The sequence below is a fragment of the Ambystoma mexicanum genome, chromosome 1p, assembly GCF_040938575.1.
Source record: "Ambystoma mexicanum isolate Mex_15411 chromosome 1p, UKY_AmexF1_1, whole genome shotgun sequence".
Lineage (NCBI taxonomy): Eukaryota > Metazoa > Chordata > Amphibia > Caudata > Ambystomatidae > Ambystoma > Ambystoma mexicanum.
The window spans coordinates 1,486,946,522-1,486,974,407 of record NC_090921.1 but is presented as its reverse complement, the minus strand read 5'-3'; the positions used below and the strand labels follow the sequence as shown (position 1 = coordinate 1,486,974,407).

The 27,886-nt window shown below is 46.1% G+C and overlaps 1 protein-coding gene across 1 annotated transcript in view; it reads left to right on the top strand.

Annotated features, from left to right (window-relative positions):
- Nucleotides 1–27,886, top strand: part of RHBG (Rh family B glycoprotein) — a 297,643-nt gene that overhangs the window by 88,616 nt on the left and 181,141 nt on the right. The window contains exons 2-3 of the mRNA XM_069607158.1: nt 6,730–6,916; nt 24,632–24,782. Of these exons, the coding sequence (XP_069463259.1) occupies nt 6,730–6,916; nt 24,632–24,782 (338 nt within the window). The remainder of the gene's footprint in view (nt 1–6,729; nt 6,917–24,631; nt 24,783–27,886) is intronic.

The window sequence follows — 27,886 nt, the reverse complement described above, 5'->3', positions numbered from 1 at the left end:
GCCTACCCGGCTTCGGAAGTTGGCTCCACGGCCTCCAGGAGCAAGTCGGAGCCTCCATCGAAGAAGGTGCGGCCAGCAGAAATTCGCGCTGAGGACAAGCATAAGGGGAAACATGCTGGATCCTCCTCGTCACATAAAAAGCCCTCCTCCTCCTCATCATCTAAGACGGAGAGGCTAGCGCTGTCTAAATCCTCCTCAGGGGACCGTCCCAGGTCTTTCGTGAGTCGAGAAGCTTCAGCCGGGAAGTCGGCATCGAAATCGACGACGAAGTCTAAGGGCTCGACGACGACGACTGCCTCGTCGACCTCGGTGTCATTGACGATGCCTATTACCGTTCAAGCAGCAGCGGTTGGGATTCCTTCGTCGACGGAGACTCAGTCTATGGCTTGGCTGCCTGAGGTCTATGACCCGATCCCCCCTGAGGTCTTACTGCAGCCAGACACGGCCTGCTCGGCGGAAGGGGAAGGTGACATGGTTCTGCAGCCATCGGATTTAGGCTTACGGCCTTCCACGTCGACGACGACGGCGAGTGCGAGCGGGGGTATGGTACCTATATCATCCACGTTACTGAACCCCCAGACAGTTTTGTCTCTGGATGTGCTTAATACTCTTCAGAAGCTACTACAGCGGCTGGATACCCAGTTCCCTCAACCTGGGACGTCATCGTCACTTTTGTCTGTACCTTCCGTCGACGAGCAAACTTGTACGGCTCGCTCGTCGACGAATCACCCATCGGCTCCCCAGGCGGTGAAAGATCGTCCTCGAGCTCAGGAGGAGGGTGAGTTGTCGGAGTCCGACTCTATACGTGATGACTCGGGGTCAGACATCTCCCTGTCACCGTCGAGGGACCCGACATGGAATTCGGATGTAGAATTGGAGTCTACGAGGAGCCAGACACAGCCATCTCCCCCTGATGATGTGGGAGCCTTCCATGCAATGATGGGGAAAGCGTGTTCCGAATTCGGCTTGATTCCTGAGGAGCAGAGGAAAGACTGTTTCCTTTTTGACCATATGGGTCAAAGGAGAAAATCGGTATTTGCCATCCCAATCCTTGACCACGTGTGGCAAGAAGGTCTCAAGACGATGCGCCATCCGTTCTCGGAACCAGCCATAAAGGGACGGATCGAGAAAAAGTTTAAAGCTCCGGAGTCCACTCCAAAATGTCTAACATCACAGCCTCTGTCTGACTCGGTGGTGTCGGCGGCAGCGGCTAGGAAGGCCAGGGTCCAGCAAAAATGTTCAACGCCACCGGAAAGCGAGGCTAGGAGGCAGGACGCATTTGGAAAGAAGGTGCTCTCGGTCGGAGCGACGACAGTAAGAGCAGCCAATTCCTTAACGATCGTGTCACGATATGATAGGGAAATGTGGCACAAATTAGCCCCTATCCTAGAACACCTGCCAGATGAACACCGGAAAGCAGCTATGTTACTGGTGCGGGACGGCGAAGAGGCCTCGAACCACGCTATTAATATCGCAGTTGACCTAGCAGAGTCTGGTTTCAAACAAATCAACCATGGAGTAGTGCTTCGTCGACAAGCGTGGCTCAAATGTACTACTTTCCGTCCTGAAGTACAGTACAAAGTCCTGGACATGCCATGCGAAGGGGAGCACCTGTTTGGCGAAAAGGTTGATGAAGCGCTGAAAGGGATGAAAGAAGACACGGATACTGCTAGGTCCCTCGGCGCCCTTCAAACGGGTAGAAATTTTCGCTCTTTTCGCCCCTTCAGAGGTGCTTCTGGAAACTCCCGCTTTGGAGCCTCGAGGGACCGTGGATTTAACAGGCCCTCGTACTCTTCACAAGGGTTCAGACGAGCGTCCCAGTCGGCACGTGGAAGCAGGGACTATCAAGCCTCCAGGCGTCGAGGCTCAGGTCCGTCGTCAACGAAGAACAAGCAAACCAGCAACCAATGACGGCCTTTGGAACGTCCTGGGGGGTCGAGTCTCTCATCACTTCGACCGATGGAAATGCATCACCAAAGATCGATGGGTCCTAGACACGATTCGCATGGGTCATGCGCTGCAATTCAAAGACAAGCCTCCGCGTCTTCCTCCTTTATTCTCGACACAGCCCCACCTCCAAATCCTACGACAAGAGGCGGCGCTTATGTTGCGAAAAGGGGCGGTAGAGAGAGTTCCTGTGGCACAGGAAGGCCAAGGAGTTTATTCCAGGTTCTTTGTTGTCAAAAAGCCAAACGGCAAATGGAGGCCCATTCTCGACCTGAGGGTACTCAACAAGTGGCTAAAGAGCCAAAAATTCAAAATGCTAAAACTCCAAGAGGTTATCAGATCGGTGCAACCCATGGACTATCTATCATCACTAGACCTTCAGGATGCTTATTTTCACATCCCAATACGCCCACGACACAGGAAATATTTAAGATTCGTCGTCGGGAGAAAGCATTTTCAGTTCAAGGTCCTCCCGTTCGGGCTCAAGTCCTCCCCCAGGACGTTCACCAAGTGCTTGGCCCCTATAGCGGCCCATTTAAGGAAGGATGGTCATCATGTCTATCCATATCTAGACGACTGGCTAGTCAGAGGGTCATCCAAAGAACAAACACGAGACAGTCTACGAGCCACAATGTCCATCTTACAGGAACTGGGCTTCGCAATAAACTTCAACAAGTCCTCAGTAGAGCCTTCGAGGACCTTGGTCTTTCTAGGAGCGGAGTTTCATACACACACAAGCCTGGTGAAACCATCCAGCGAAAGAATTCAGAAACTTCAAAACAAGGCGTCGGAATGGAGAGGCGGTACCAAAGTCTCTGTGCGCAAGTACATGTCCCTGCTAGGGACGATGTCGTCCTGCATTCCGTTAATAAACAACTGCCGTCTGTTTATGAGGCCTTGCCAGGAATTTCTAGCGGACCGTTGGGCGCAGAGCAGAGGTCGCTGGTCCGACAGACTGGTCGTCGACGAACAACTAGTTCAAGCACTCGGCTGGTGGAAAGTGTCTACTCATCTAACGAAAGGGATGCCTCTACTGGAACCAGAGTTCCAAAAGACGGTGGTGACGGATGCATCGCTGAGCGGATGGGGAGCTCATCTGGATACGTTACAGGTACAAGGCCAGTGGTCTTTGCAGGAGTCCTCCCTGCATATCAACCTGCTAGAACTGAGAGCAGTGCGATGGGCTCTGAAGTCTTTTCTTCCGCAACTGAGGGACTCGGTGGTGCGTGTCATAACGGACAACACCACTACGATGTTCTACTTGAGGAAACAAGGAGGGACACGTTCCAGGTCCCTATCGACGGAGGCACAGAAAATCTGGCATTGGGCCCTGCAACACAACATGCAAATCTTAGCGTTTCACCTACCAGGAGTGAAAAACGTGGAAGCCGATGCCCTCAGCAGAGAAATGAACGAAGTTCACGAATGGGTGCTGAACGACCAACAACTTCAACAAGTATTCAAGGAATGGGGACACCCTTCCATAGACCTGTTTGCAACGAAGAACAACAAGAAATGCCATCAGTACGCAAGCAGATGGCCTCAGCAGGGCTCACTGGGGGATGCGTTCTCATTCCCATGGACGAACAAATTCCTGTACGCATTCCCTCCTTTTCCCCTTGTCCGGAGGACGTTGCAATGGATCCTCAGGTATCCATGTCGGGTAATTCTGGTGGCCCCATACTGGGCCAGACAGGTGTGGTTTTCAGACCTACTACACTTAGCGGCGGCGGAACCGATGAGATTCCAGAAGACCCCCGACCTTCTGTCTCGACAGGAGGGTGTCGTTTGGCATCACGACCCGGACAGCCTCAAGTTGACGGCCTGGCTCCTGACTTCGCCGAATTTGGTCGGCTAACGATTCCGGAGGACTGTCGACGTATCCTGCAAGCGGCAAGAGCACCTTCCACAAACGCCTCATACGCGTACAAATGGAAAAGGTTCTGTCAATGGTGTAAGGATCAACCAGGTTTGGCCCCGCAATCGATTAGGCCGGAACAGCTCCTTCCATACTTGCTGTTATTAGCTCAAAAGGGCCTGTCGGTGTCGTCAATAAAAGTACACCTAGCAGCCATTTCCAGGTTTACTCGTCGACGGCACTCGGCACCATTGTTCAGCGACCGCCTGATTAAGCACTTCCTTAAAGGCCTCTTTCGGAGTTTCCCTCCAGAGAAGAAATTTCCACCGGAGTGGAGCCTCAATCTGGTCTTAACGTCTCTTATGAAGCCTCCTTTTGAGCCAATGTCATCATCGTCTCTAAAGTTTCTGTCGTGGAAATTGGCCTTCCTGGTGGCCATCACTTCAGCCCGACGTATTTCAGAAGTTCAGGCTCTAATGGTAGACCCACCATACTTGCGATTTTTCAAGACCAAGGTAGTCCTAGCCACTAACCCACAGTTCATACCAAAAGCTCCTTCGGTGTTCCATAAACACTCCTCTATTGTGTTACCTACGTTTTTTCCGGAGCCATGCTCGGGAGCGGAGCGCATGCTACACACATTGGATGTAAAAAGGGCTCTCAAATTTTATCTTCATCGTACGCAACCATTCAGAGAAACGAGACAGCTGTTCGTGGCATATGGTTTGGGTGCTAGAGGAAAAGCCATTTCAAAGCAAGGACTATCAAGATGGGTGTCATCTACTATTTCGTACTGCCATTCCAGGGCAGGGAAGCCTCTTCTACGACGGCCGAGAGCTCATTCAACTAGAGCAGCGGCATCGTCGACGGCACTGTGGGCCGGAGTCCCTCTAGGGGACATCTGCATGGCGGCTACCTGGGCGACTACACACACCTTTACCCGCCATTACTGCCTGTCGCAGCAACATGCCGAAGACACCCGGATGGGACAGGCGGTGCTTCGACACCTATTCCAGTAAGGTAAGCCCCGGCTGCGGGGTTGCATCCTGTGGAATTTATGACTGTATGTGGTCCGTTTTTTCCTATGTTAACTATTACTGATGTATACATGATCATAGGGAACGGCCTTTACGAAGAAAGTATATGGGTTTGCATGCACGCCTCCTCTTGGGGGTAGTACTGCTATGTAATCTATTCAAAGCATGTGAATCCATGAAAGATCCAATGCTGGAGAAGGGAATAGTTTCTTACCTGTAACTCCATTTCTCCAGCATTGGTATCTTTCATGGATTCACATGCGCCCACCTGCCTCCCCTGATCATGCAAACCGGTTCCCCCACTACTTTGGGGGCCGAAATCTGAGGGAGCGCGGGGGCGGGGCCTGTATTTATATCATGACGTCCTGACGGCACGGGCACGCATGATACAAAACGAGGTGGATAGGACGCATAAGCGTCGAAAAAGTTTTCCTACGGGAAAGGGTCTATACAATGTACCGGGGATTCCCAGCCTGACGACGGGGAATATTCAAAGCATGTGAATCCATGAAAGATACCAATGCTGGAGAAATGGAGTTACAGGTAAGAAACTATTCCCATCCCCATTTACCCTTCCCCATTCCCATTTTTGCCCCATAGGGCATAATGGGAGTGGGGAAGGCGTTAATTACGCCACCGTAAATTACGGTGGTGTAATTAACTCCATGGTCCCTTAGCGCCATGGATTTTAACACCCGCTAAAAGCGGGTGTTAAAACCTCCATGGCGCTAAGGGACCTCGTAATTGGCGGTAAGGGGTCGGCGCAGCTAACGCTGGCGTAAACCCCTTACCGCCAGGGTCCTAATGAGGCCCTTAGTCTTTCTCAGTGGAAGAGTTCTTTCGTCTCTGTCTACTGATTCTACAAGACTTGTTGCCGACCTTTAAACTGGTCAGCCATGATAGAAATACAGGCCAGCATAGCATACAGTTATTCTGATCAAACCAGGCCCACCAGGTCAAACTGGAACTCTTCCTCTGAAACTAGATTCATGTTTGCAAAAGCAATCTCTCTAGGATTGACAACCTACCTATTCAGCTTGTAAAACATTCTGATTGAAAAGATTGTTTAAAGGATTCCAAATGTATGGCAAAGACAAATTGCTGTGCATCAGGTTCTAAAAGCAACCAAATGACTTTCAGTGAATCTGCAACTGCCTGTCACACATACAAAGGGACCAGAAGCAGACCGGCTTTGTCCCAATGTGAGCGTGAATGCCGGGCTGTTCAGAACTAATAACCCTACTTCCTATAATTGGACTGCCACCTTTGAAAGTCCCACCTCCTACATCATGTTTCAATGTACATCACCCCAGTATTATCTTTTTTTAAAAACCTTTTAACTTGTACCTCAATCTAACAATGTTGACAAGACTGCCTTCCACCACATGCAGCATGTAGGTTACAAGAGACTTTTCAACTCTCTACTTTATCCCAAACCATCACTCTAACACTTGCAAATTCTACAAAAGTTTTGAAACTCTTTCTCATCAACAGGGGAGTTGCTAGGTCTGGAAAAGACCCGGGGCAAAGCTGCTGTCGGAACTGTTGGGACTGGGGGCTAGATGGTCTTTTGGCTGTAGCTCCTGAGATTCTATCCGGGGCTACAACCAAAAGATCAGGGGCTATAGCCCCCTTAGCCCCCCCTAGCAACGCCCCTGCTCATCAAACATTATTCTAAGCCTATATAAATTCACTCGACTGATGCCTGTTCTCTTCTCTATAGAACCACTTTCTTTTAACTCTCCTCCTTCCGCTTAAACTCACCTAAAGCGCAGTAAAGCAGTAATGGGTCACTACATGCACTTTACAATAACAGAACATAAAATGAACTAAGTAAAATGGTATGGGTGGCACCTTGCTGACATTTTTGTCCACTTTTCTTCACAGGCTTCCAGGATGTTCACACGATGATATTCATCGGCTTCGGTTTCCTGATGACCTTTTTAAAGCGCTATGGCTTTAGCAGCGTGGCCTTCAACTTCCTGTTGGCAGCGTTTGGCTTGCAGTGGTCAACATTGATCCAAGGATTCTTCCACGGCTTCCATGAAGGCGAGATCCATGTTGGCATTGTCAGGTAATTAGGCCTGACCTTATTGTGCTCTCGAATGGAAGCGCTCTCCTGTAGACGATTGGTGAACCCAGTGTAGCCAGTGGTTCTTTTTCTTTTTTAATTTCAGATGACCCGCAGATTGTAGGGGCCTCTTTGGCACACTAAATCCTACCCTGAGCTCCCAGTAGAATGTTGGAGTCTACAGAACCAGCGCTACAAAGAGCATAGTTCTAATTCTAGTGTGAGCCTAAAAACATTTTCAGGTCCTATCACAAAGCTTTCACTGATTTGGGGAAACTAGATTCACACAAAAATGTATGTCACATGTGTGCTAACCAAAATGTTTTCCCCAAATCTAATACTCATGATGTGACCTTAATATTTCTTTATCCTTCGCATTCAATCACATCCTGATATTTTTATAGTTGACTTTTTAACGGCTTACGACCGGGTGGCATGTGGAAATCTTGCTGGGGTTCCTTCTTCAAAATGGACACTCCATAACTATAGAGATTGTTTTGTTATCAGTCCTTGTTATCATATCACATTAAATGTTATTCATGAACAACATTAAGTAATTGATATATCTAAAATCATTTTGTCAGCAGGTTGAAGAGTCATCCAAAGGCATAATTGCCAATTTTGGATTGTAGTTTTGCGTTCTAATTTCAGCTTTCCTACACGCCCAAATTGCGCAATTCTGAGAATATCAGTTATTTTCTTATGACTCAGTACTAAAAGCCATATCAAACAAGCATTGACCAAGCCAGTAGGGCTTTGTAAATGTACAGGTTACACAATTTGTACACATGCCATAAGACAAACCATTCTTACCCTCTCCATTTGATAAACAAGACTTATTGTTTTTGAAATCCTTTTGATTGTGCCTAATAATAACGCTATGTGTAATCCTTTGCTAGGTAAGGGTGGCACTATATGCTTACCTGGCGTGGGTAGGGACAGAAGCAACCTGTAGAGGGGTAACCAGGAGATGGTCTACACATTATAAACATCCTTTTTTAGGATTAGTGGCTGGGCCTAAAGGAATCAGTACCTCCTGTCTGCGCCTGTCTGGGTGTGGTATCTTCACCCAGAGTGATGGTGAGGGGCATTCCCAGCTATAAAGGAAAGATTAAGGAACCCTCCAAATACAGGTTTCATACATACTATTAGGCATGGGAAGTTATAAGAACAAACAGCTCCATTCAAAAAAGTGTATTTAAAACCCCTCTCAACGTGAAATTTATGAAGAATAAATAAATAAATGACCCACCGAGGAGGAAACTATGCAATGAATAGCAAAGTATTGGCATAAAATATAGTTCCTAAAACAAACCTCTTGTATTAAATAGGCAATAAATAATGTGAAAGAATATATAGGAATTCAGTTCTAAAATAGACTTCAACCATCTTTCCCAACTTTACATAGTTAAAAGTAATCATAAAGTGTGCAAAGGTCACTGTGTAGACACATCATATTACATACCAGTCTCCAATCACAGTTATGTTATGTTTTGTTATGGTATGTTATGTTACACCAGGGGAGAGGTGCTACCACCAGAGTTATCTATGCGCTCGTCCCAAAATGGCAAATCAAGATAGAAGCTAAACTCAAAATAATGAAGTATTCACCCTTTTTTCTAAATGTCTTAGATTGTCAATACACTGAATTACTCCTATGTCCTGTCCCCTTTCCTCAATACTGTATGGGCGTCTCAGTACAGGGCGGGGAACCAGTAACATCTTGCTTTGCAAATATTTAATTTCCCCTTTACATTTGAAGCATGACCACGGGGGTAACAACAAGCTGTTTGCGCCGCACACCAGTGCCTCACCTCAGTACACTTTTCTGCTCGGATGGGATCGGACCTCCCTCGCATTAACGCGTACATTTATTGCTGCGCAGCAACTCCAACCCACCCCCTGTTTTCCCTCTTCTCTGGCCTCCGGCACCTTGCTCCCCGGTGTATGTCGGCTCCAAGCAGGTTTTTCAGGTGCGCATCCTGAGACAGATCCTTTCCGGCTTCAGACCGTCATTTGCTCTCCATAGTGTGTCTGGGGGCTGATCATCGGTGGAAGTCTTGAGCGGCGTGTGATGCACTTACAACACGTCACTCAAGAACTGTCTGTCAAGATGGAGGGAGATCTTCTCTTGGTCCCCGCCGGAGCACCTCAAGGCCTTCACTCAACTGAAGTCAAAGAAACAGGGAAGTCACATTTTCTCTTCACCACTTCAGCGCAGAGACTCCTTCCAATGTAGTTCTTTGCCTTAGAGGGGTCCAGACACCGGCGGTAGGCCTGACTGGGGTGTTGCTAGGTCTGGAAAAGGTCAGGGGCTAAGTTTGTGTCGGGACTCGTGGGACTCGGGGCTAGCTAGCATTTTGGTTGTAGCACCTAAGATTCTATCACGGGTTGCAACCAAAAGACCCGGGCTATAGTCCTCTCCGCCCTCTCCCCTAGCAACGCTTCTGGGCCTGAGGTCCCAAGTCTTTTCAGATTACCAGTGGAGACATGGCATTGGGCTATAAATCAGGGCATTCAGCTCAAAGCTATTCACTTACCAGGGGAAGAGAACACAGAATCAGACACACTCAGCAGGATAGAGACCTCACATGAATGTGAACTGAACCAGATAGCTCTCTGCCCACTGTTCAGTTCGTGGGGGCATCCAAAAGTGGACCTTTTTGCAACATCACAGAACACCAAATGTCCTCTATATGCCTACTTGACAGGTCAATGCAAGAGATTGCTTGGGGATGTTTTCCAGATCCTCTGGGATGTGATTTGCTGTTATGCATTTCCTCCAACCCCCTTAATACAAAGAGTCCTTTGCAAGTTCAAGGACTCAGTGAACTGCACAATAATATCAATAGTCCCACAAGGGCCAACCAGAGTGTGGTACTCAGATACCTTATATCTAGTTCAGAAAAATCTCATTCAGTTGGAGACAAGGCAACTTCCCCGGTTAACCCAACAGAGAGGAGCAGTGATTCACACTGACCTGGACAGGTTAGCCCTCAGGGTAGATTCCTGAAGAGTTAACTCTCAGAAACGTATGAGTTTAGCAGCAGAATTTACACATAATTGAAAAAGTTTGAAAACAATCTACCAGATCCCAATATAAAAGTAAATGGTTGATGTTCTGCTTCTGGGCTAAGGGCAATGATTCCGACCCATTGCAGTGCTCTCAAGGCGAAGTATTATCTTTGTCAGCACATCATGCTCGGTCAGAAGTACATATGGCTATATGTCAGATCTATATAGTTGCCATCTGCCCATTTAGAAACCTTGCTATCATCAACTAACCGAATAGTCAGGAGACTTTTACAAGGACTTATGAGAATGTATCCCCCTATTTCTCACCCTCATCCAGTGTAGGACTTGAATATAATTCTGGCAACACTGGCGCATAAACCTTTTTAGCCAATGGCATCCACTGATACTAAATTAGTCATGTGGAAAAGCACTATTTTAGTAGCGTTGACGTCAATGAAATTCAGGTGCTAGCGGCTAAGGAGCAGTACACAGTATGTCATAAGGACAAAGTGGAGATCCCACCTGGGTTTCCTGCCTGAGGTTGTATCAGCCTTCCACCTCAACCAGGGGATAGTAGTTCTGACTTTTTTTCCAAAACCCACATCTGAGGTTGACAATGTTTAGCATTGCCATGACGTGCTGGGCAGAGCATTACAATTCTACTTGGACAGGACCAAACTCTTCAGAAAATCAGAAGCCTTGTTTGTCACCTTTTGGGGTTCCTCTCCAGGGTAACAAGCATCCAAAGCATCCATAGCCAGATGAATGGTGTCAGCTATTTCAGAATCTTACACATTACATGGTAAACAACTACCGTCAGGAATGCATGCACCTGCTGTCATGGCTAAATCCACAGTAGTCACTTTCCAAAGACAAGTGCTATGTGACATCATAAGTAAGGCTGCCACATGGGCGTCACCTTCGGCCTTCTTTAAACATTACTGCCTCAACACTAGTGTAAGGTCAGATGCGGCATATGGACATGGAGTACTAAAAAACCTGTTCTCCAATAGTTCATAATAAATTGGTCCTCCTCCCTGAGAAATGGTGTGTTGGATTCACCCATACAGCATGGAGGAAAGAGGAAAGGACTTAGGAGTAATACAAAGTTACTCACAGTAGTGAATGAACTCTGACGCCACAGTCCCCTTTCCTCCATACAACCCATGACCATCCCCGTAAATAAAAGATCTAGCAGACAAGTTTGCCTTGGGTCCAATGCCAGAAAGGGGACTGAGGTAGTTACGCCCATGGCCACACCCCAGCGTGCTTCAAATTTAATGGAGAATTCAGATTTTTGCGGGGCAAAATGTTACCGGTCTCGTCCCTGTACCAAGACGTCCATAGTGTAGGGAGGAAAGGGGACTGTGGCCTAGGAGAACTTCAGTCACTGCTTTGAGTAACTTTTTATTTCCTCCTGTAAGGCATTCTACAATTTGGCAGCAGTCACTGCAAAAGGCCTTCCTAAATCGCTAGCAATCATGCACAAATGCCTCTCCAATATAGCTCCGAGGTATCTTTCTTAAGAATTTACCGAAGTACAATCCTCGAAACCCATCCACTCCCAGTACTCTCATCAACTCGCCATACCAAGATTTAGTCAAATGAAATCTGGGGGGGCAGCTTCTCCGTCATTGCTGGAAAGAACTGGAGCGCATTACCGCTGTTAGTGAGATCTGAACAATCCTACTGGCCTTTAAGGAAAAGTCTGAAGACTCTACTCTTTTCTGTGAACTTGCCCCTTGTCTGACCTTGCTGTAAAGTCTAATACTCCTGTATACTTATATTCTCTGCTATGCTTTCCTTGATGCCTGAATGTTTAGCGTGGTTAATAAATGCAAAAATGAATAAATACACATTTAGAAAGCCTGAAACAGTTCAAGGTCATGGCATAACGAGTGCCCGATCTGTGTGTTCTGGAGGAAATTAACCATTTCCATTCCTTCCAGATATAATAGGGAGTTGAGACACACAGAGCTTTTTGGGCTACAGTCAAACGTTTTAAGTCTATTCTGGAATTGCCTGGCAACCAGTGGAGTTTTCTTTGCTGTGCTAAAACCAAAACATGTTTGTTCATGCAGCTCTTCCCGCTTAGCCATGAGCAATGCATACTTTTAAGTCACCTGCAATGTATCATGTGTCCACATGCATTGTGCGTCGTGGTCGATGTCACCACATCCCTCCATAACTACAAAAAACTAAAGCCATTAACATGTATACCTATTAACCAACAAATATGATTGTCCTTAAGTCCACTATACCACTCTGATTATCACCATTGTTCCAGACCCTTTATCTTCTTTAGGACTTGATCAGGTAATCTTCTAGTCTCGTAGACGTGTCTGTTTTCCCTTCTGGGATATCCTGCCTGAGTTGGGCTTCCTGTGTCACCGGCCTGGGACGCCTACCATCATCTTCCCTCAATATGTTCCTTTAGGGTCTTGAACTGATATCTAGCTAATCCAACTGAGAGTGTGCAGTCCCATCATCAGGTTCACTCAGTTGATCTTTTTCACCCGGCAACGCCAACCTCTTGAACCATTCATTGTAAGACTTTCCCTCCTCTCCTGGCAGTCACCATGGACCCTTTTCAGCATGTGACTACCCAGGGGGAAGATTCATATGGTAGACACAGCTTACCAGTGGGCTTCCTGTTGCAAATCAGTGCTGTATCACCCACCTGGACTTGTGACGTTTGCAACCTTCAGCGTGCCGATTCTTTCTCATTACGTGTGACCTGTGTTTCTCTCACTCTGTTCGTGTCAGTGCTTGTGGGTACTCTCGAACCATAATATGGCATCAATGACTGGACTTTGTGGCCTAGTAAAGCCTCTGCTGGAGCCACCCCTGGCGTCATGAACAGCGTGGTCCTATAAGACATCAAGAAAGTCACCAGTGCTTCTCACAACGCCGCCCCCTTTTCTATGGCTATGCTGCATACCTTATTCAAAGTTCACATAAAGTGCTTCACATCCCCATTGGCACTCGACCAGCATGGCATGATGCAGATGTGCTGGACTCCCAGTGATGTTAAGTACTTCTCAAATTCCCTACTCTGGAATGGTGAGCCATTGTCTGACTTTAGAGTCAGTGGCAGTCCATGTGCCACACACATGTCAGCTTGGACAGGAATCATACATTCTGCAGTTGTAGACGGAACAAACCACACATCCAGATATCTTGAAAACTCATTGAGTATCACAACAAAGTGACGGTTCTGCTGAATGGTACTGAAATCTATACAGACTGCCTGTGATGGCGCCTCAGCTCTTGTTGGAGACTAAATCGGGCAGGTCTATTCAGTTGGCCCGATGCTTGCCACCACAATTCTGTAGTGTAAGGCCTTTCTCCTTCACGCGTTTAAACACTGCTTCCACCAGTTTCAGATGTGCTGCCTCTAACTTGCAATAAAAGTGCACATTGTCACTCACATTAATGACACCTTTGGGGTATGTCAGTACACCTCTTGCACTGTGTGCTGAATCACCTCAGCCGCGGAAGTTATCCTAAAGCTCAACCTTTTATTCAGAAATAGTACCACATGGGAAGAGAACATGGTAATCGGGCGTGAACCCACTTGAAGTAGGATTTGGTGGTAGCCAGAGCAGAGGTCAATGGTTGAGAAAACCGTTCCCCCTTGGAGATCACCTAAAATCTTATCCAGTGACGTGTAGGGTGCCTCTCCCTCTTGATAGCCCTTTCGACAGTCTCATATGTACTAAGATCCGTACTTCACCGGGTTGCTTTGTCTTCGGAGGAAATACAATAGGAGGCACCCACGGGGTGGGACCGCTCACTTTCTCTATGATGTCCACCTCTTCCATCCACCGTAATTCCTCCTCTGCCTTTTTCCTCTGGTGGAATGGTATACGGCAGTGTCACAGAGCGATGGGCTGTGTGGTGTGGATGACATGCAACCTCAACTTGTGTCCTTTTGAGGCAACCCACTCCTTGGAATATATCATAATACTCTGTGCACAGCCCCTCAATATTCATTTGAAATACATTCTATACAAGGTGCACTAATGCTAAGGTATTAGCTGTGTTGCAGCTGAGCAGCGTGTATTTTACACCAGGAGTTATATAGAATGTCATGGGTGTAGACATTCTGTCGTGCTCAAACTGTGTGTGGAATGCACCTTCCAACGGAAAGGGGTGTCTTCCCCCATAAGTATATATCCTTATCCTAGGTGTCATGAATCACAGGATTGGCGGCAGTTTCTGGAACTGGGGAAATGGCATCACATTTACGGGGCCACTGTGTCTATCAGGACAGGTACCTGAGTCAACAATATGGTCAGAGCTCATCTTGGTTGCTGTCTTTTTGTCTGTACCCCTGGAGATAGCGCTGAGCTAAATAATACATCCATAATGTTGAGCGTGTCCACCTGTTCCTCTTCACCTCCTGGAGTCTCTTCCATGAGGGTTACCACCTTTGCCCCTCTGCTCCTTGGTGATGGTCCCATTGTTTGTGTGGGTGGTGGTGCCCTACAGACATTCACAAAAAGGCCCACCTTTCCACACTGGCCATATTGGTGTCCCGCTGCTCCACACGCCTGTACATGCGGGAGTGCACCACTAAATAATTTTCAGGGATTCTTTACTGTGTCTCTCTGTTGAAATTGTGGTGTGGAACGCCCTCTTGCTCTATCCCTCACCTGCACAGATTTCTGTGGCACAGTGCGAATAGCCTGGGCTTCTTCCACTTTTAGACCTTTCATGGCCTCCTCCATATTTGTGGCCCGGGATGTGGAGCGACCCAGCTTCAGGATGTGTAGCAACTGAAGGTCTGGCTCCTTCAAGATCTGTTTGCAGAGTTGAGTGGAGTAGCATTTTTGAATGATTTGGCTTCTGAGCTCACCTTCCTCATCAGGAAATGCATATTTCGTCACTAGATGACGAAGTCTGGTATAACAGGAGTCCTGCGATTCGTTAGAACGTTGGGTAGCATGCAGTAATTATAATCGCTGGTAATCAATGTTCACCATAGGTATGAAATAATTAGCTTCATCACAGGATTCTTTTCTCTTAGGAATGTCACGGCCTGTATAGAAATGTAGTATAGATGTCTTCTTCCCATCGTCCTCAATCTATGCAGCAGACAAGGAACATCTCAAGCCGCCCCTTCCATAGCAGCTATCATGGCCACAAGGAGGCTGGAGTACGCGATGAATCAAACTCCAGCACCCGGTAACAGTGGAACTGATTCTGGAAGTTCGGCAGATCCCTCAACACTCTCTAGTGGGCTCCTTCATTTCTCTCCCTTCCCAGATGTGGATGAAGAGATGTCCTCCTTCTTAGCCTCCTCGAGGCTTGACCTCTCTCTCCCCCTCGGGGACATCTCAACCCAGTGAACAGGCACCCCCAAACTGCTGAATAATCAGGGAGTGCCGTGCCAAATGACTGCGTGGTATCGCAGAGTTGGTTGCCGCTTAGCCAAATCCAAGCCTCACGAGCACCCCGTCATGATCAGGGCCGCGGCTAGACCATCACCAGAGACACTTATGGGCGGGGCAACACTTTTCCAGTATGATGTGTACTACTTGTGATGATCACCCACCGTAGAGCAGGGCAGCATGAGCACCCTCTAAATAGCAGGTTAACGGCATTTCCTGGGTCTCTCCAGTTGGGGCACCAAATAATCAGGCATGTGCATCTTATCAGATCACTCACCGGTCTTTCGGCGGGCTGCCTGTGGCACCCGACGTGCCCAGAGGGAAGAAATGGCTTGTTCTGGTACATCGCTGTAATGCCATTGACTCCTGGGCACAGCGTGGACTGTCGTCCACCCTTCGACAGTGACTATGATTGCCAAGCGGGCATCAAGGTTGCACCGCAGTCGCTTCAAATCTTCATCTCCAATTGTTATATTGTGAATCCAAGTAAGCAGAGGTGAGAGGAGGCCGACTCGCACACAGGCTAGCTGGTATAGAACTGCACACCTTTCATCTGTGACGTCGCATCTTCCACACGCATTGCTCATCTGGGCTGATGTCACTATATGGCCTTTACACAGTGGAATAACACATGGGCCTCGAGATTAAGCAAATCTATGTGCAACAATCTTATTCTGCTTCAACCCACCCGTCATGACGAAAAAGAGTTACAGGCTCCTGCTGGTTGCCAAAACCTCTAACTCAACCCTATCGGATGGAAAAATCCTGCAAGGTGCAGTCCGCCATTTCATTACCACCGGGAGATGAGCAAGCTTCTTTTCCACGTCTTGCGAGCTGAGGAGCCGAAATCCAAAGGCAACTGGTGATTTTTCTGAGGCTCACTTTCCACACACAAGGTCATTGCACAACTGGCATTACGTGTGTCAGCACAACAGTTCTGAAAAACAGGTATTGTCACTGCTGCTTTCCAAATACCCAGGAAACATGTCGCAATCTGTGTGTACTGGATAAAGCACACATCAAATAAAGGAAATCAAAGGGACATTTTCACCTACAACGTTAGGCACTGATATGGCTGCCATTACTTGCCATGCCTGCTGTGCCCAGTAAAGAAACCTCGTAGGGTAAAATTTCATGAAATGCCCAGGAAACCCTGCACTCCTCCTGGCTCAAATCAGCACCCCTTTTGAAAATGTGGGGAAGCACCCAAAGTCTCCAAGCACGCGTGGAACCCTCCTTCATCGTCCTTATCTGCTCTAAACCATGCAGCTCTGGGACACAGCACTTCTCCTTTTGTTTTGCTGTACTTTGTGATATTATTTATTACATATTAAAAAAAGGTTATTTTTGCTTTTTTCATCAGCTTAGTAATTTTCAGTAGATGTTACTTCTATCTTATTTTCAGAATTCTTAATTTTTCCAGAGTTATTTAAAGGACCTCATGGAACAGATCATCGGGACTTGTTCATTCTTAGTAGAGGGGCTTTCTCATTTTTTGCAAATGTTGGAATGGTTGGGGGTTCACCCAAAAATGGTTGGGTAATACTGACCGGGCACCACATCCACACCCTACTGATGATGCACAACAAGGCAGAAACATGTGTCTGAAGTTGCTGATGGCACTCTTGTTTAGAGGAGAATTTCCTAGTTTGGAATATCCTTACAGGTGGGACCAGCTTGATATGTAAATGGCTGTGTCTCCTCTGGTAGGGCATGGCGAGCTAAAATGTGATTGCAATCCTTCCTCTTCAGACACCACTACCCCATAGTAGGGCCTGTTTGTACGCAATAGAAGGGTTTGATATTTTTTGCAATGAACAGGGCCTTTTTTCTCATGGTCATAGTAAATGACACAATTCCCCTCGATATATGTGTGCTTGAGAGCGCACATGAATTGGACATTAAAACAAAGCAAATGCACATGTCATGTGTAACATGACACACAACACAATTTAGTGCCACCTACTGCAAGATTGCCCAGTGAAACGTAGCATCACTGGAGCAAAAAAAGACTAATAGAAATGGATCAAACCAATGTTCATTTGCACCACCTTGAGTAGCATATAGTATACTCCACCGCCAAGGGCTGTGCGATGGTCAATGGCCTACCACAAGAAATAACTTGGTTTATACCTCGAACGATTGGAGGGCCATTTAATGCTCTCCATTGCCTGCGATAAAGGTCTAGAATGTGGCTTTCACCCCTCAATGGGGGTTGACATGGCTGGTAATGACCTACCAGTCTTCAGCGTGGACTGTGGGCCATTACTAGCATTTTTTAGCACCCCGCCAAGGGGGTGAAACCCATTTGCAGCCAGGCATTGTTTTCTCCGTCGGGAGATCAGCCTAGCGCAGAGTGTGCAAGCCCATCTCTGACAGAAAAGAAGAAGTTAAAACAATGTCCACCACCATTAAAATGGAAACGGGACAAAGCCTCTTTTTAGATGACCACGGTCATAAAAAACATGTTAAAAAAGGGCACCATTATCCGAAAAGTGACCTAATCCCATTTCTATTTCATGCCGCGGTTACGGGCGGTGATGTTAGAATTGTGCCCAGGTAAAACAGATTGTGATTGGTTAATTTGTCTATCCTGGATGTGAATGCTGTAAGGGCAATTCTCCCATTGAAGTTAGACTATCCTGTTTAAAAGTCGAGACGAAGGAGACTTAATGGAATGTTTTTAGAAATAGCATATACCAGCAATTATTGCTATGTGCTTCTACTGCATTCTCTGCAATGGTACTGCATTGATGTGCTCTATAACTTAAGTTAGAGACTAGAGCGTTTTTAAAGACCAGCCAGAGCAGTCCCTCTGTATCGAAACTGTCTAAACGTATATGTGCTTTGGTGGTCTAGTGTCATCTTAGATATTCACACACAATACATCAACTGTCTGATCACTCTTCACTAAGGGGACATTTTAAGTTGTCAAACAGCATAAAACTGTATTTGTGCATAATACAGCAAGCTCTTTCCATAAACATGTTTTTAAAATTTAATCTATAAACACCTTTATGGTACATTCATTATTACTCTTGCTAAGCAACTTAATCGGAATCAATGGGTAAATGACTATTTTGTCGACATCCAATCTGACATTTTGATGCTTATTATATTGTTATCAACATAAGCTTCTCATTGGGCTGGTTATGGTTCTCTTGTCCGTGGATTCTCGGGTTCAGGCGTAGATTGACTTGTTACAGATCCAACATTCAGGACAAAATATGTGATCTTTAGTCCAGGATTCTGGAAGATGCCAGCCCGTTGTAGTTGGCCTCTATCGTCTGTTCTCATGCTTCACAGCCCTAACAACAATTTATTTTCTGCTCGGAATCCCGCTTTGGAAACACTCCTAGTAACACGCTTTGCAAAAACTCATATAGTTCTATTGTCGGATTAAATCCATCCAAGGTTTCTCACGGCTTGCCCATGACACCTTGGAACGGTGTTCCTGGCCACAAAAAGTAAGAGAATGATGATGGATATGGCAAGGACTGGCGGCTGTTACCAGCCATTTCAGCAGCCCGCCATGGGGGTGAAAGTTATTTGCACCTTGGAATTTCACCCGGATGCGAATGGTGTTCTTATTTTACCCCTTCAATAGATCAGCCTAACGCACAGTGCGCAAGCCTATCTCTCGAATGAAAAAAAAAGAAGGCAAAAAAATGGCCACCACCATTAAAATGTAAAAGGGACAAAGCCCTTTTTTCAGAAGATGGCGGCCATAAAAAACATGTTAGAAAATGGTCAGTCATCCGAAAAGGAGCATAGTCCCTTTCCTATTGTATGCCGTGGTTGCTAGAGGTGATTATAAAATCGTGCCTGGGAAAAACAGATTGTTATTGGTCAATTTGTTTATCCTGGTTGTGAATGCTGTAAGAAAATTCTCCCATTAAAGTTAGACTATCCTGTTTAAAAGTCGAGACAAAGGAGACTTATTGGAATGTTTGTAGAAAAAACATATACCACCAATTATTCCTATATGGTTCTACTGAATTCTCTGCAATGGTTCTGCACAGCTGTGCAAACTCTTCAAAAGTAACCCATAAATTCTGCATGTCACTGGTTCGGTGACCTGCAAAATTGTGTGGGTCACTCGTTCATATGTTGAAAAATAAGTATTACAAATTGCAAATCACAGCTGTTACGTCTGTACCAAAGGATCTGTCAATATAGTAAATGAATATCAGACTCCACGTGCTATTGCCAGCCTTATTGCTCCAATCAGGACCTTGTCTGAGTCCCTTGCCAACTTATTCACCACTCGGATCAGTGATATTTACTCCTAGTTCACTTCCCAGTCTGTGGTATGACCCTCTTGTCATATAAGGTCCTTTTGAGACCTTCCTCTATTCACAAGAGCAACACACCCAGCACACCTGGTCTCAATGTCATTCTGTGGAGGATTGCAACCTACTTGAGCTGCTTTCATCTGGAACAGCCATGAGCTTAATCAGGCGGATGCGAGCCTGATGACCAACCAGGTATTGTTCGAAAGTCTTTGAAAACCTCTGAAGTCACTCTGCTTTTGAAGTAACCAGTCCTTGCTCCCATGGAGCCCAGTATTTCCCGCCCCCTTTTCCAACGTTCCCTTCCCAGTCAAGCTGTCGGAAAAAGTAGTGATTAAGCCTTTGCAACCATTTGATGAACTCACCAACAAACTTGATCCACCTCATTTAGACCTGGTAGAGGAACATTGTATGTGGTTGTTGCTGCTCTATGCAATTGCAGGTGGTAAGTAAATAAACATTGAACTGGAGCGCTGGCTCACCCTGTTCTCTTTGTGGCATTCTCTACTGTTATTCATGACAACATGATTGAACGCCTGAATGCTACAGGAATACATGGAATGGTAAATGGTTGGAATCATTTTTGGTTGATACATTTCAATGTCTCACGATCCCTCCCTTTTCTTCTTAATAGTTTCCAGTGAAGTGTAGGGTTCCTCAGGGCCCTGCCTTCTCCCCTATCTTAGTCGATCTGTATCTACACCACCTGGCCTCGCTAATAAAACACTATGGGGCCTCATTACGAGAATGGAGGTAGCCATGGATCTCTTTGCTCCATGGCTACCTCCGTTCCGGGCTCCATTACCGGGTTCCTGCAATGGGGACTTACCGGGTTACTCCGACATAGGAGGACCCAGTAATTCCTCCTTGCAGGAACCCATCCCCATTCCCATTTGAGCCCCATAGGGCTCAATGGGGAGGGAAGTAATAACGGGCAGATTACATCTGACCCGTTATTGCCTCCCTCTTCCCCTCGCGGGAACCGGAAAGCACGTCTGGTTTCTTGGGCAAACTTTTGGAGAGCATGCCCATCTCCCAGCTTATCCTCCACACTGAATCTGCTGGTTGTCTCCACGTCCACCAGTCTGGCTTCCAAGCTGCCAGACCCCTGGAAACTGCTCTCCTGAACACCCATGAAGACTTGCTCTCTTCTCGATTCCAGCACTCCTTCCATTCTCATCCTTCTTGACTGTTTCTCTGCCTTTGATATGGTCAACCATTCCACTCTGATCATTCGCTCTGTGATACCCTTGGCATCCCAGACCTGGCTCTGGACTGGTTGACCTCCTTCCTATCTGACCGACCTCCCCAGGTTCAACTGGGCCCTTTTCTCAACTCCATCTCAGTCTCCACCTGTGTTGTCCCTCAGGGCTCTATCCTCCATCCTTGGCTTTTCAACATCTACCTGGACCCTCTAAACCATTTGATCCTCATCTTCTCTCCTAACTTCCATTGTTATTTGGATGACATGCAGCTCTCCTTCAAGCTTCCCTCCTCTGCCTCCTCTTCTTCCTCTCTCATTCCTGACTGCCTGTCTGCTATTCAGGCATGGGGCACTGCTAACGATCTCTACCTTTATGCAAGTTAAACAGAGATCCTTCTCATTGAGACCCCTGCTCCCTCTTTGCCTCCCTCACACTGGCCACCTTCCAAGGGCCCCCTCCCTTCACCCTCCTGTGAGGTAAGAAACCTTGGTGTCATCTTCGACTCCTCTCTCTCCTCTCCTCACATCACTGACCTTTCCAAGAAGGTCCTCTTTCAGCTGCACCTCTTCAGAGGCATTCTCCCTTTCCTCACCTTCCCCTCGAAACTCAATGTCTCCAGAGTTCTGGTCCTCTTCACGCTGACTACTGCAACAGGGTCTTTGTCAATCTGGCTAACTCCTCCCTTCGCCCCCTTCAACTAATCCAGATTAGGACTGCAAGGCTTATCCTTGGCCACAAGCCCAGGGACCACATCTCTCCAGCCCTAAAATGTCTCCACTGGCTCCCGGTTGCTGCGAGCATCAAGTCCAAGACCCTCTGCATCATCCACAAAGCTTTTTGGGGCCTGGGACCACGCTACATCCAACTCTCTCTCCCTAAATGCCTCCCTGCTACAGCCCTTTGGTCGTCTAGGTCTAATTCTCTGCAGATCAGATGCTTTTCCAGGCCGAGAGTGGGGGTGGATCTCTCTCCCTCCCAGGTGCCTCCCTCTGGAATGACATCCCTGTCCCTCGCAGACTTCAGCTGGATCTCCTTAAGTTCCAGAAACTTCTCAAGACTTCCCTATTCTTTTTTTCCAGCACTCCCTGACCTCCCCAATCAACCTGCACTTGCCTTTCCAGGCCCCTCCCCCGTACTAGCCTGGGAGGGCCTATCTATCTATCTATCTATCTATCTATCTATCTATCTATCTATCTATCTATCTATCTATCTATCTATCTATCTATCTATCTATCTATCTATCTATCTATCTATCTATCTAACTTCTTTTACTGCGCCACTAACCCAGAGGCCTCAGGGCATGCAAAAACGAGGGGAAAAAGAAGCACATGAACAACAAACAACAACAGGGAAGTGGGAAAAAGCAGATAGACATGGAGAATCAGGGTAAAGAAAACAACCTACAGAGCCTACACAGATATTGGTGGATGTTACCAGAGGCAGAGTAGGGAAGAGAGTTAAGGCAGTCTAGAAGATTAGCCATGGCCTGCATCAAAGAGGTACGTTTTTAACTGTTTTTAAAAAATAGTTTGTGAGTTGTATCTATCTATCTGACACCCTGAACCCTTGTAGCCCTTCCAGCCCCTTACCTTGCACTTAGCTTGTGGACTTTCCTTCCCATGCACTCTCTGCTTCCCCTGGCTCTGTCCACCTGGCCTCCTGTGGCACTTGCATTTCTCATTTGCCCTTCCACTCTGACTATGCACTTTCGTCTCTGCCCCTCCACCCCCCTGCACTTCTCTTATTGCACTTGCATGATCCAAATGTCACAAGGCCTAGCAGGATCATTTGTTTTGTCCTACCTGTGCTGCCACCCGCTTTTCTTGTTTCGCCTTGAAACACATTGTATATAGGCGCATTATAAATGCCCAATAAATAAAATAAATAAATAAATAAAGCCAGTAAGATAGTTCAGCAGGTTGAGCCCCTGAAGCTGTGATCTGTGTTTGATCTGCAGATCACAGGTTCAAATCCCGGCAAAGTCAACTTAACCTTTCATCTTTCCCAGGTAGATAAAGTGAGTACCAATTTTAATTGGGTAATAATAATGCATCTGTAAAGCATTTTGGATAAAAGTGCTATGTAAATAACAAGTTATTATTATTAATATTATTATTATTAAGAGTGGTTATCATATAACATAAGGTTGGACGTGTGCACAGCTCTTTGACCAAGAGTGAAAAACCTGCCAAGTGATTGAGTAGTCAATGTCCGTGCCATATACAGATATTCTGAGAGTGTAGCTCACTCTACTAGTGCTCTAAATTGTCACACTCCATAGTGGCCGATACACATAAAAACTGCCTCATTCTCCCATTATCGAAGAATCTGTATGAAGAGCCCAAGTGCTAGCGCTTCCATTCCTCTTTCAGGTGGATAAGGGCACCTTTGCCAGGATGTGTTGGTCCTTTGGAAAGAAGGTGTTTCTTCCTGAGGACCACCACATGTTTGTGCACTATTCACATAATCTCCCTTGAGGCAGAAACAATATCTAATGCCATCATTCAGCACCTGGCACTACCGCCGCCCTCTGGTGCCACATCCCAATCCACAACTATGACAATTTGTGAGGCTGAATATGGCCTCCCAAGGGTTCTATGTCCTTTCATCGTCAGGCATTTCAAAGCTTGCAATTTAAACGTATATGAAAGTTCATCAAATTTTTTTGTTGGGGGGACACCCCCAAACCCCCTCCTGCATCTATTTGTAACTATACCCTGCACCTATTTTTAACTAGACCCGACCCCAACAACCGCTTACCTGCCCTTTCCCCATCCCCCCAAAAAATGTGATGAACTTTTGTGCACGCTTAAATTGTAGGCTTTAACATGCCTGGCGATGAAAGGACGTCGTACCCTCCCAAGTGGCCATCCCAATGTAGTGCGTCAGCCATTGGGTTGTGCACAAGATTTGCCTCCCTACTATGGATATCATGCAATTCCGCTCACAGCAGTATCTCTCCAGGTATCAGCAGTATGGGGATTCTCATGCAGTGTTAAACCACAGTGTTGAGAGAACACCATGTGTGGACCCGCACACTTCAGCGAGTTGGTAAAAGCAGGTGGAACCTCTTTTTTCAGCATTTTCCCCACATTCCCCAAGCCAACACCGAGATTCAAAGAGCCTCGGAGGTGGCTTGTGCTTTACTTGTGTGTACCTATACTAGAATATTCAGAACAGCAACAATAACATAAGATCCCTTTATTGCTCGGCCGGGAGAATTTGCATTGCCGTGCTGAGTTGCAAGCAAAGTCTCAACGATGTCTGAACTCCACGATGGCTGAATCAACAAGCAAATTATACAAGTAACATACAATGATCAGCAGCTCCCACGTGTAGGCAGCATTGTTTTGTACTTTCCTATCATTGGTTTGAAGTCAGGCAATAACCTCCACTTAATCCCCTTTATTTTCACAACCCCCTCCTAGAAGGACATTTCAAGCATCGTATGTTTTAGGAGAAGACCCCTGTGTTTGCAAAACCCAAGGTATCATGTCGCCGACCCCCCACCCTCACGAACATCATGTTTCCTTACGAAAATGGATGCTCCCAAAACCAAAATGGCAGAACCCTTCTTGAATATAATATAAAACCAAAAAGTAGGAAAGGCCAGTCACCCCTTTTCAGTTTCCTCCTTCACGCCTGGGCATGAGTGTACATAGGCTTCACATGTACATTACGTGGAGGAACGCAATGAAACCGTTTGTGTACAGATAACAGTTTGATCTGAAGCGTCATTTTGTGTGTCCTTCCTCTATGGTTCACGGACCTCGCTCATGTCATCTTGTGTTTTTATTTCCTTGGCACCAGCATGATTAATGCAGATTTCTGTACTGGAGCTGTCCTCATCTCCTTCGGAGCAGTACTTGGGAAGGCCAGTCCCGTGCAACTCCTGATCATGACCCTGCTTGAAGTCACTTTATTTGGGATCAACGAGTACATCATCCTCAACGTTTTGGAGGTCAGTGACTTTCAATGGGTGAATTCTTTCTATAGTGATTAACAATGAGATGTCAATGGACCAATATCATTGCCAGTTCCGCAGCACGAAGCGAAGTGTGTTTCTTCTGCTCTAAGAACTGTAATAGGTTTTCTGTCCATATGAAAATTAAATAAGAATATACCGATTGATAAATAGGTATTTGTTTAACATCTAGGGCAAAAGGGAACGTGCAGGACAGGGGTGTTAAAAATTGAGATCAACTACTAACTGAGTCAAATGGCACATTGAGAGACATAGCCCAGGGTAAATAGCTACATGAGCAAAGCGCTAGTTTCTGACATGCAGGCAGCCTGGACTGTGCAAGTTTGAATTCTGCGGCTGGGCCGACTTATCTTTGCAACCTTCTCAGGTTGATGGATCAATTATCAACCGAAATGATGTAATAATAACCAGGGCTGGCCTTAACTCTTGCCGCGCTGCAATTTAAACACTTGACCACACACTTTTCATGCTTTCTTGAGGTTTGCATTTTATGGCCTATATTACTGTTTTATCAAGTTTAATTTCAAACTACAGAAATTGCAGCAACCTGACAACATGTAAATCCTTAAAGAAGCAGATTATGCTGACATAATACCAGTATCTCTTGCCTCATGCAGGTGTGGCCAGCGCCAGCACGGGGGCTGGAGGCTTTTCACGTAAATAGGGTGTAGGGTGGCCAACTTTACAAAGCGGTTTTGTTCATTCCCCCGCCACCATTTTCCTCCTCTTTCATGGTAACTTTATTTGCAAGTTGCCTTTCAACACAAGCACAGCACAAAAAAATAAAGACTGTAGGACTTGTATGAATAAAGGGACTCATCTGTTAGATTTCTTTTTCAAGGTCTGTCTTGGGATTTCAGAGGCCCTGAGCAACAAAAGACATGCAGACCCACCTAATTTTCATCTGTATTGACCGCATCAGAAGTGACTTGATGGAAAATAACTTTAAAATAAGTGTCAATCTTTTATACTCTAGAACGTCACAGGTAGTGACTTTAAAAGCTTTTTCCATGGATAAGCCAAGAGTCAAATATTTTTGTGGTATACAACATGTGAATGCTCACTATTGTTAATATGTAGCAAATCTAAAGTTTAGTAAGGCATGACAGAGGATATTTTAATATCAAAGCTGCACACTCAATCAATTATGGGGACTCACATTTTTGGGAGCTCAGGCACAGGGCAACTAATCAATTTGCCCAGGATCACACACAATGTATAAGTGGTGAAACTAGGAATAACGCCCATAGTCACTGACCATAAACCAGGGTGTGTTTTTAAGAAGATGATTGCCAGTTTTGGACCCTTCGTCACCTTCCCAGCGATACTGCAACAGGTGCCAGAGGGCCCGACATATCACAGGGTCTCCGGATTTTCATGAAGACAGCAAATCTCTACTTAAAAAGAGCTATTTAAAAGCAGTGATATTATATATGTTTTTAACATTTAAAGGGCCCCTCCGCCCCACACCTCTAACGTTAAAGGCTGCCTTTGTTGGCACCCCCAGACAGTCACCTCCCACATGCCTTTTGCAGCAATCAGCAGCGTTGTTAACACCTTGTTGCGTTTTACTCCGGTAACTTCTAGATTAGCCCCTTCCCAGCCAAGATCAATCAATAGCTTTTACTTTCCCATTTAGCGTTTCATCTCCCGGCTATTTCCCTGTCCCACGATAATCTGAAGCTATCAACATCCTTGCAGCATTACTTTGTCCCGATTATAATTTAAGCAGCCCACTGCTTCAGACTTTTTCCGAGCTGTAGACAGGGGGCCTCAATCATCATTTTGAAATGGGCTCCCACAAGCCCTGAGACACCCTCAGCCGGCCCTTTTGTACACGCGCTATCCTGAAGCTTCAACAGACACCACTGTACGACGGGCGAAGCAGCTCTAAAAGTAAGTAGCCGAGTTACAACAGCACCCCCTGGTGGTTATGAAGAAATGATCAGCTGCAGAAAACATTCCTAGTTATTCAGATGGTCATGATGTGTCATAATGCATATATATATATATATATATATATATTTTTTTTTTTAATTCAGTAATTGATACAGCCATTTGGCTTTTTAAAAAATGCGACTTTTCATAGTTTGGGGTTTGTTTGGTCTTTGCAACTACCTTCAGCAAAATGATTTTCTCCAAAATAAAATGGTTTACATAAAAAAAGAACAAAGAAACGATAAAATACATCATTAGAATTCCAGCAAGAAAGACAGATCCTCGCACAAATATCCGGATTTTCTGGGACCCGAGGCACCTCAACGTATGTGTACAGTACTCTCTTGCATCCCAATTAATGTCGCGCTATATACAATCAAATGGAAGTACACTTGAACTGCCGTGTAAATTAGGCTAGAGCATAAGCTGATGATCCTGAAGCGGGGCAGGCAGGCGCTGCTGGAGAATGGAATGGCGGTCTAGCTGTTATCGTCAGGCATCACTGAGCCTACCAGCGCCAAGACCCGACAGTTTGTTCACTTGTGTAGCCATGCAACATGTATTGCATATAAATAACATCCTTTAAAAAGATAGAAGCTCCCATCACTGGAAGCGCTACAAGATGAGATCACTAAAATAGAAGGCAAATGCTTGAGCACACTCGTTTTAAGTGTTGGATACATTTTAACCTTTGTACCTCTGAGCAATGTTCCACCCTTCAATCCCAAAACACTGTGCCCAATCACTACAAATGGACCTCATACAATACAATCACATGTCTGCATTGTACTTCATATCAGATTCCTCCTACTGCTAGCAATCTAACACACACTACACTCACTACTCCCACTACACTCGGAACAGAACCATCTTTCCACTCCTTTAAGAATAAAACGAAATCATGGCTCCATGAGCTTGATGCATCTGCCTCGTCCACCTAACCACACTGTCCTCACGGTAACCTGCTAACATTGTTTTCTTAGCCTTCTTTACATATTGTACTGTATTCATATAGTAACCACGGTTATCTTGTACTTGCCTTATATCTTGTAACGGTATTGTTAGTGTATGCTTTGCTCCTTCCTTCGGGAAAACTGTTTTGATTGTATGTAACCACTTTCTTCATATTATGAGCCCAGATG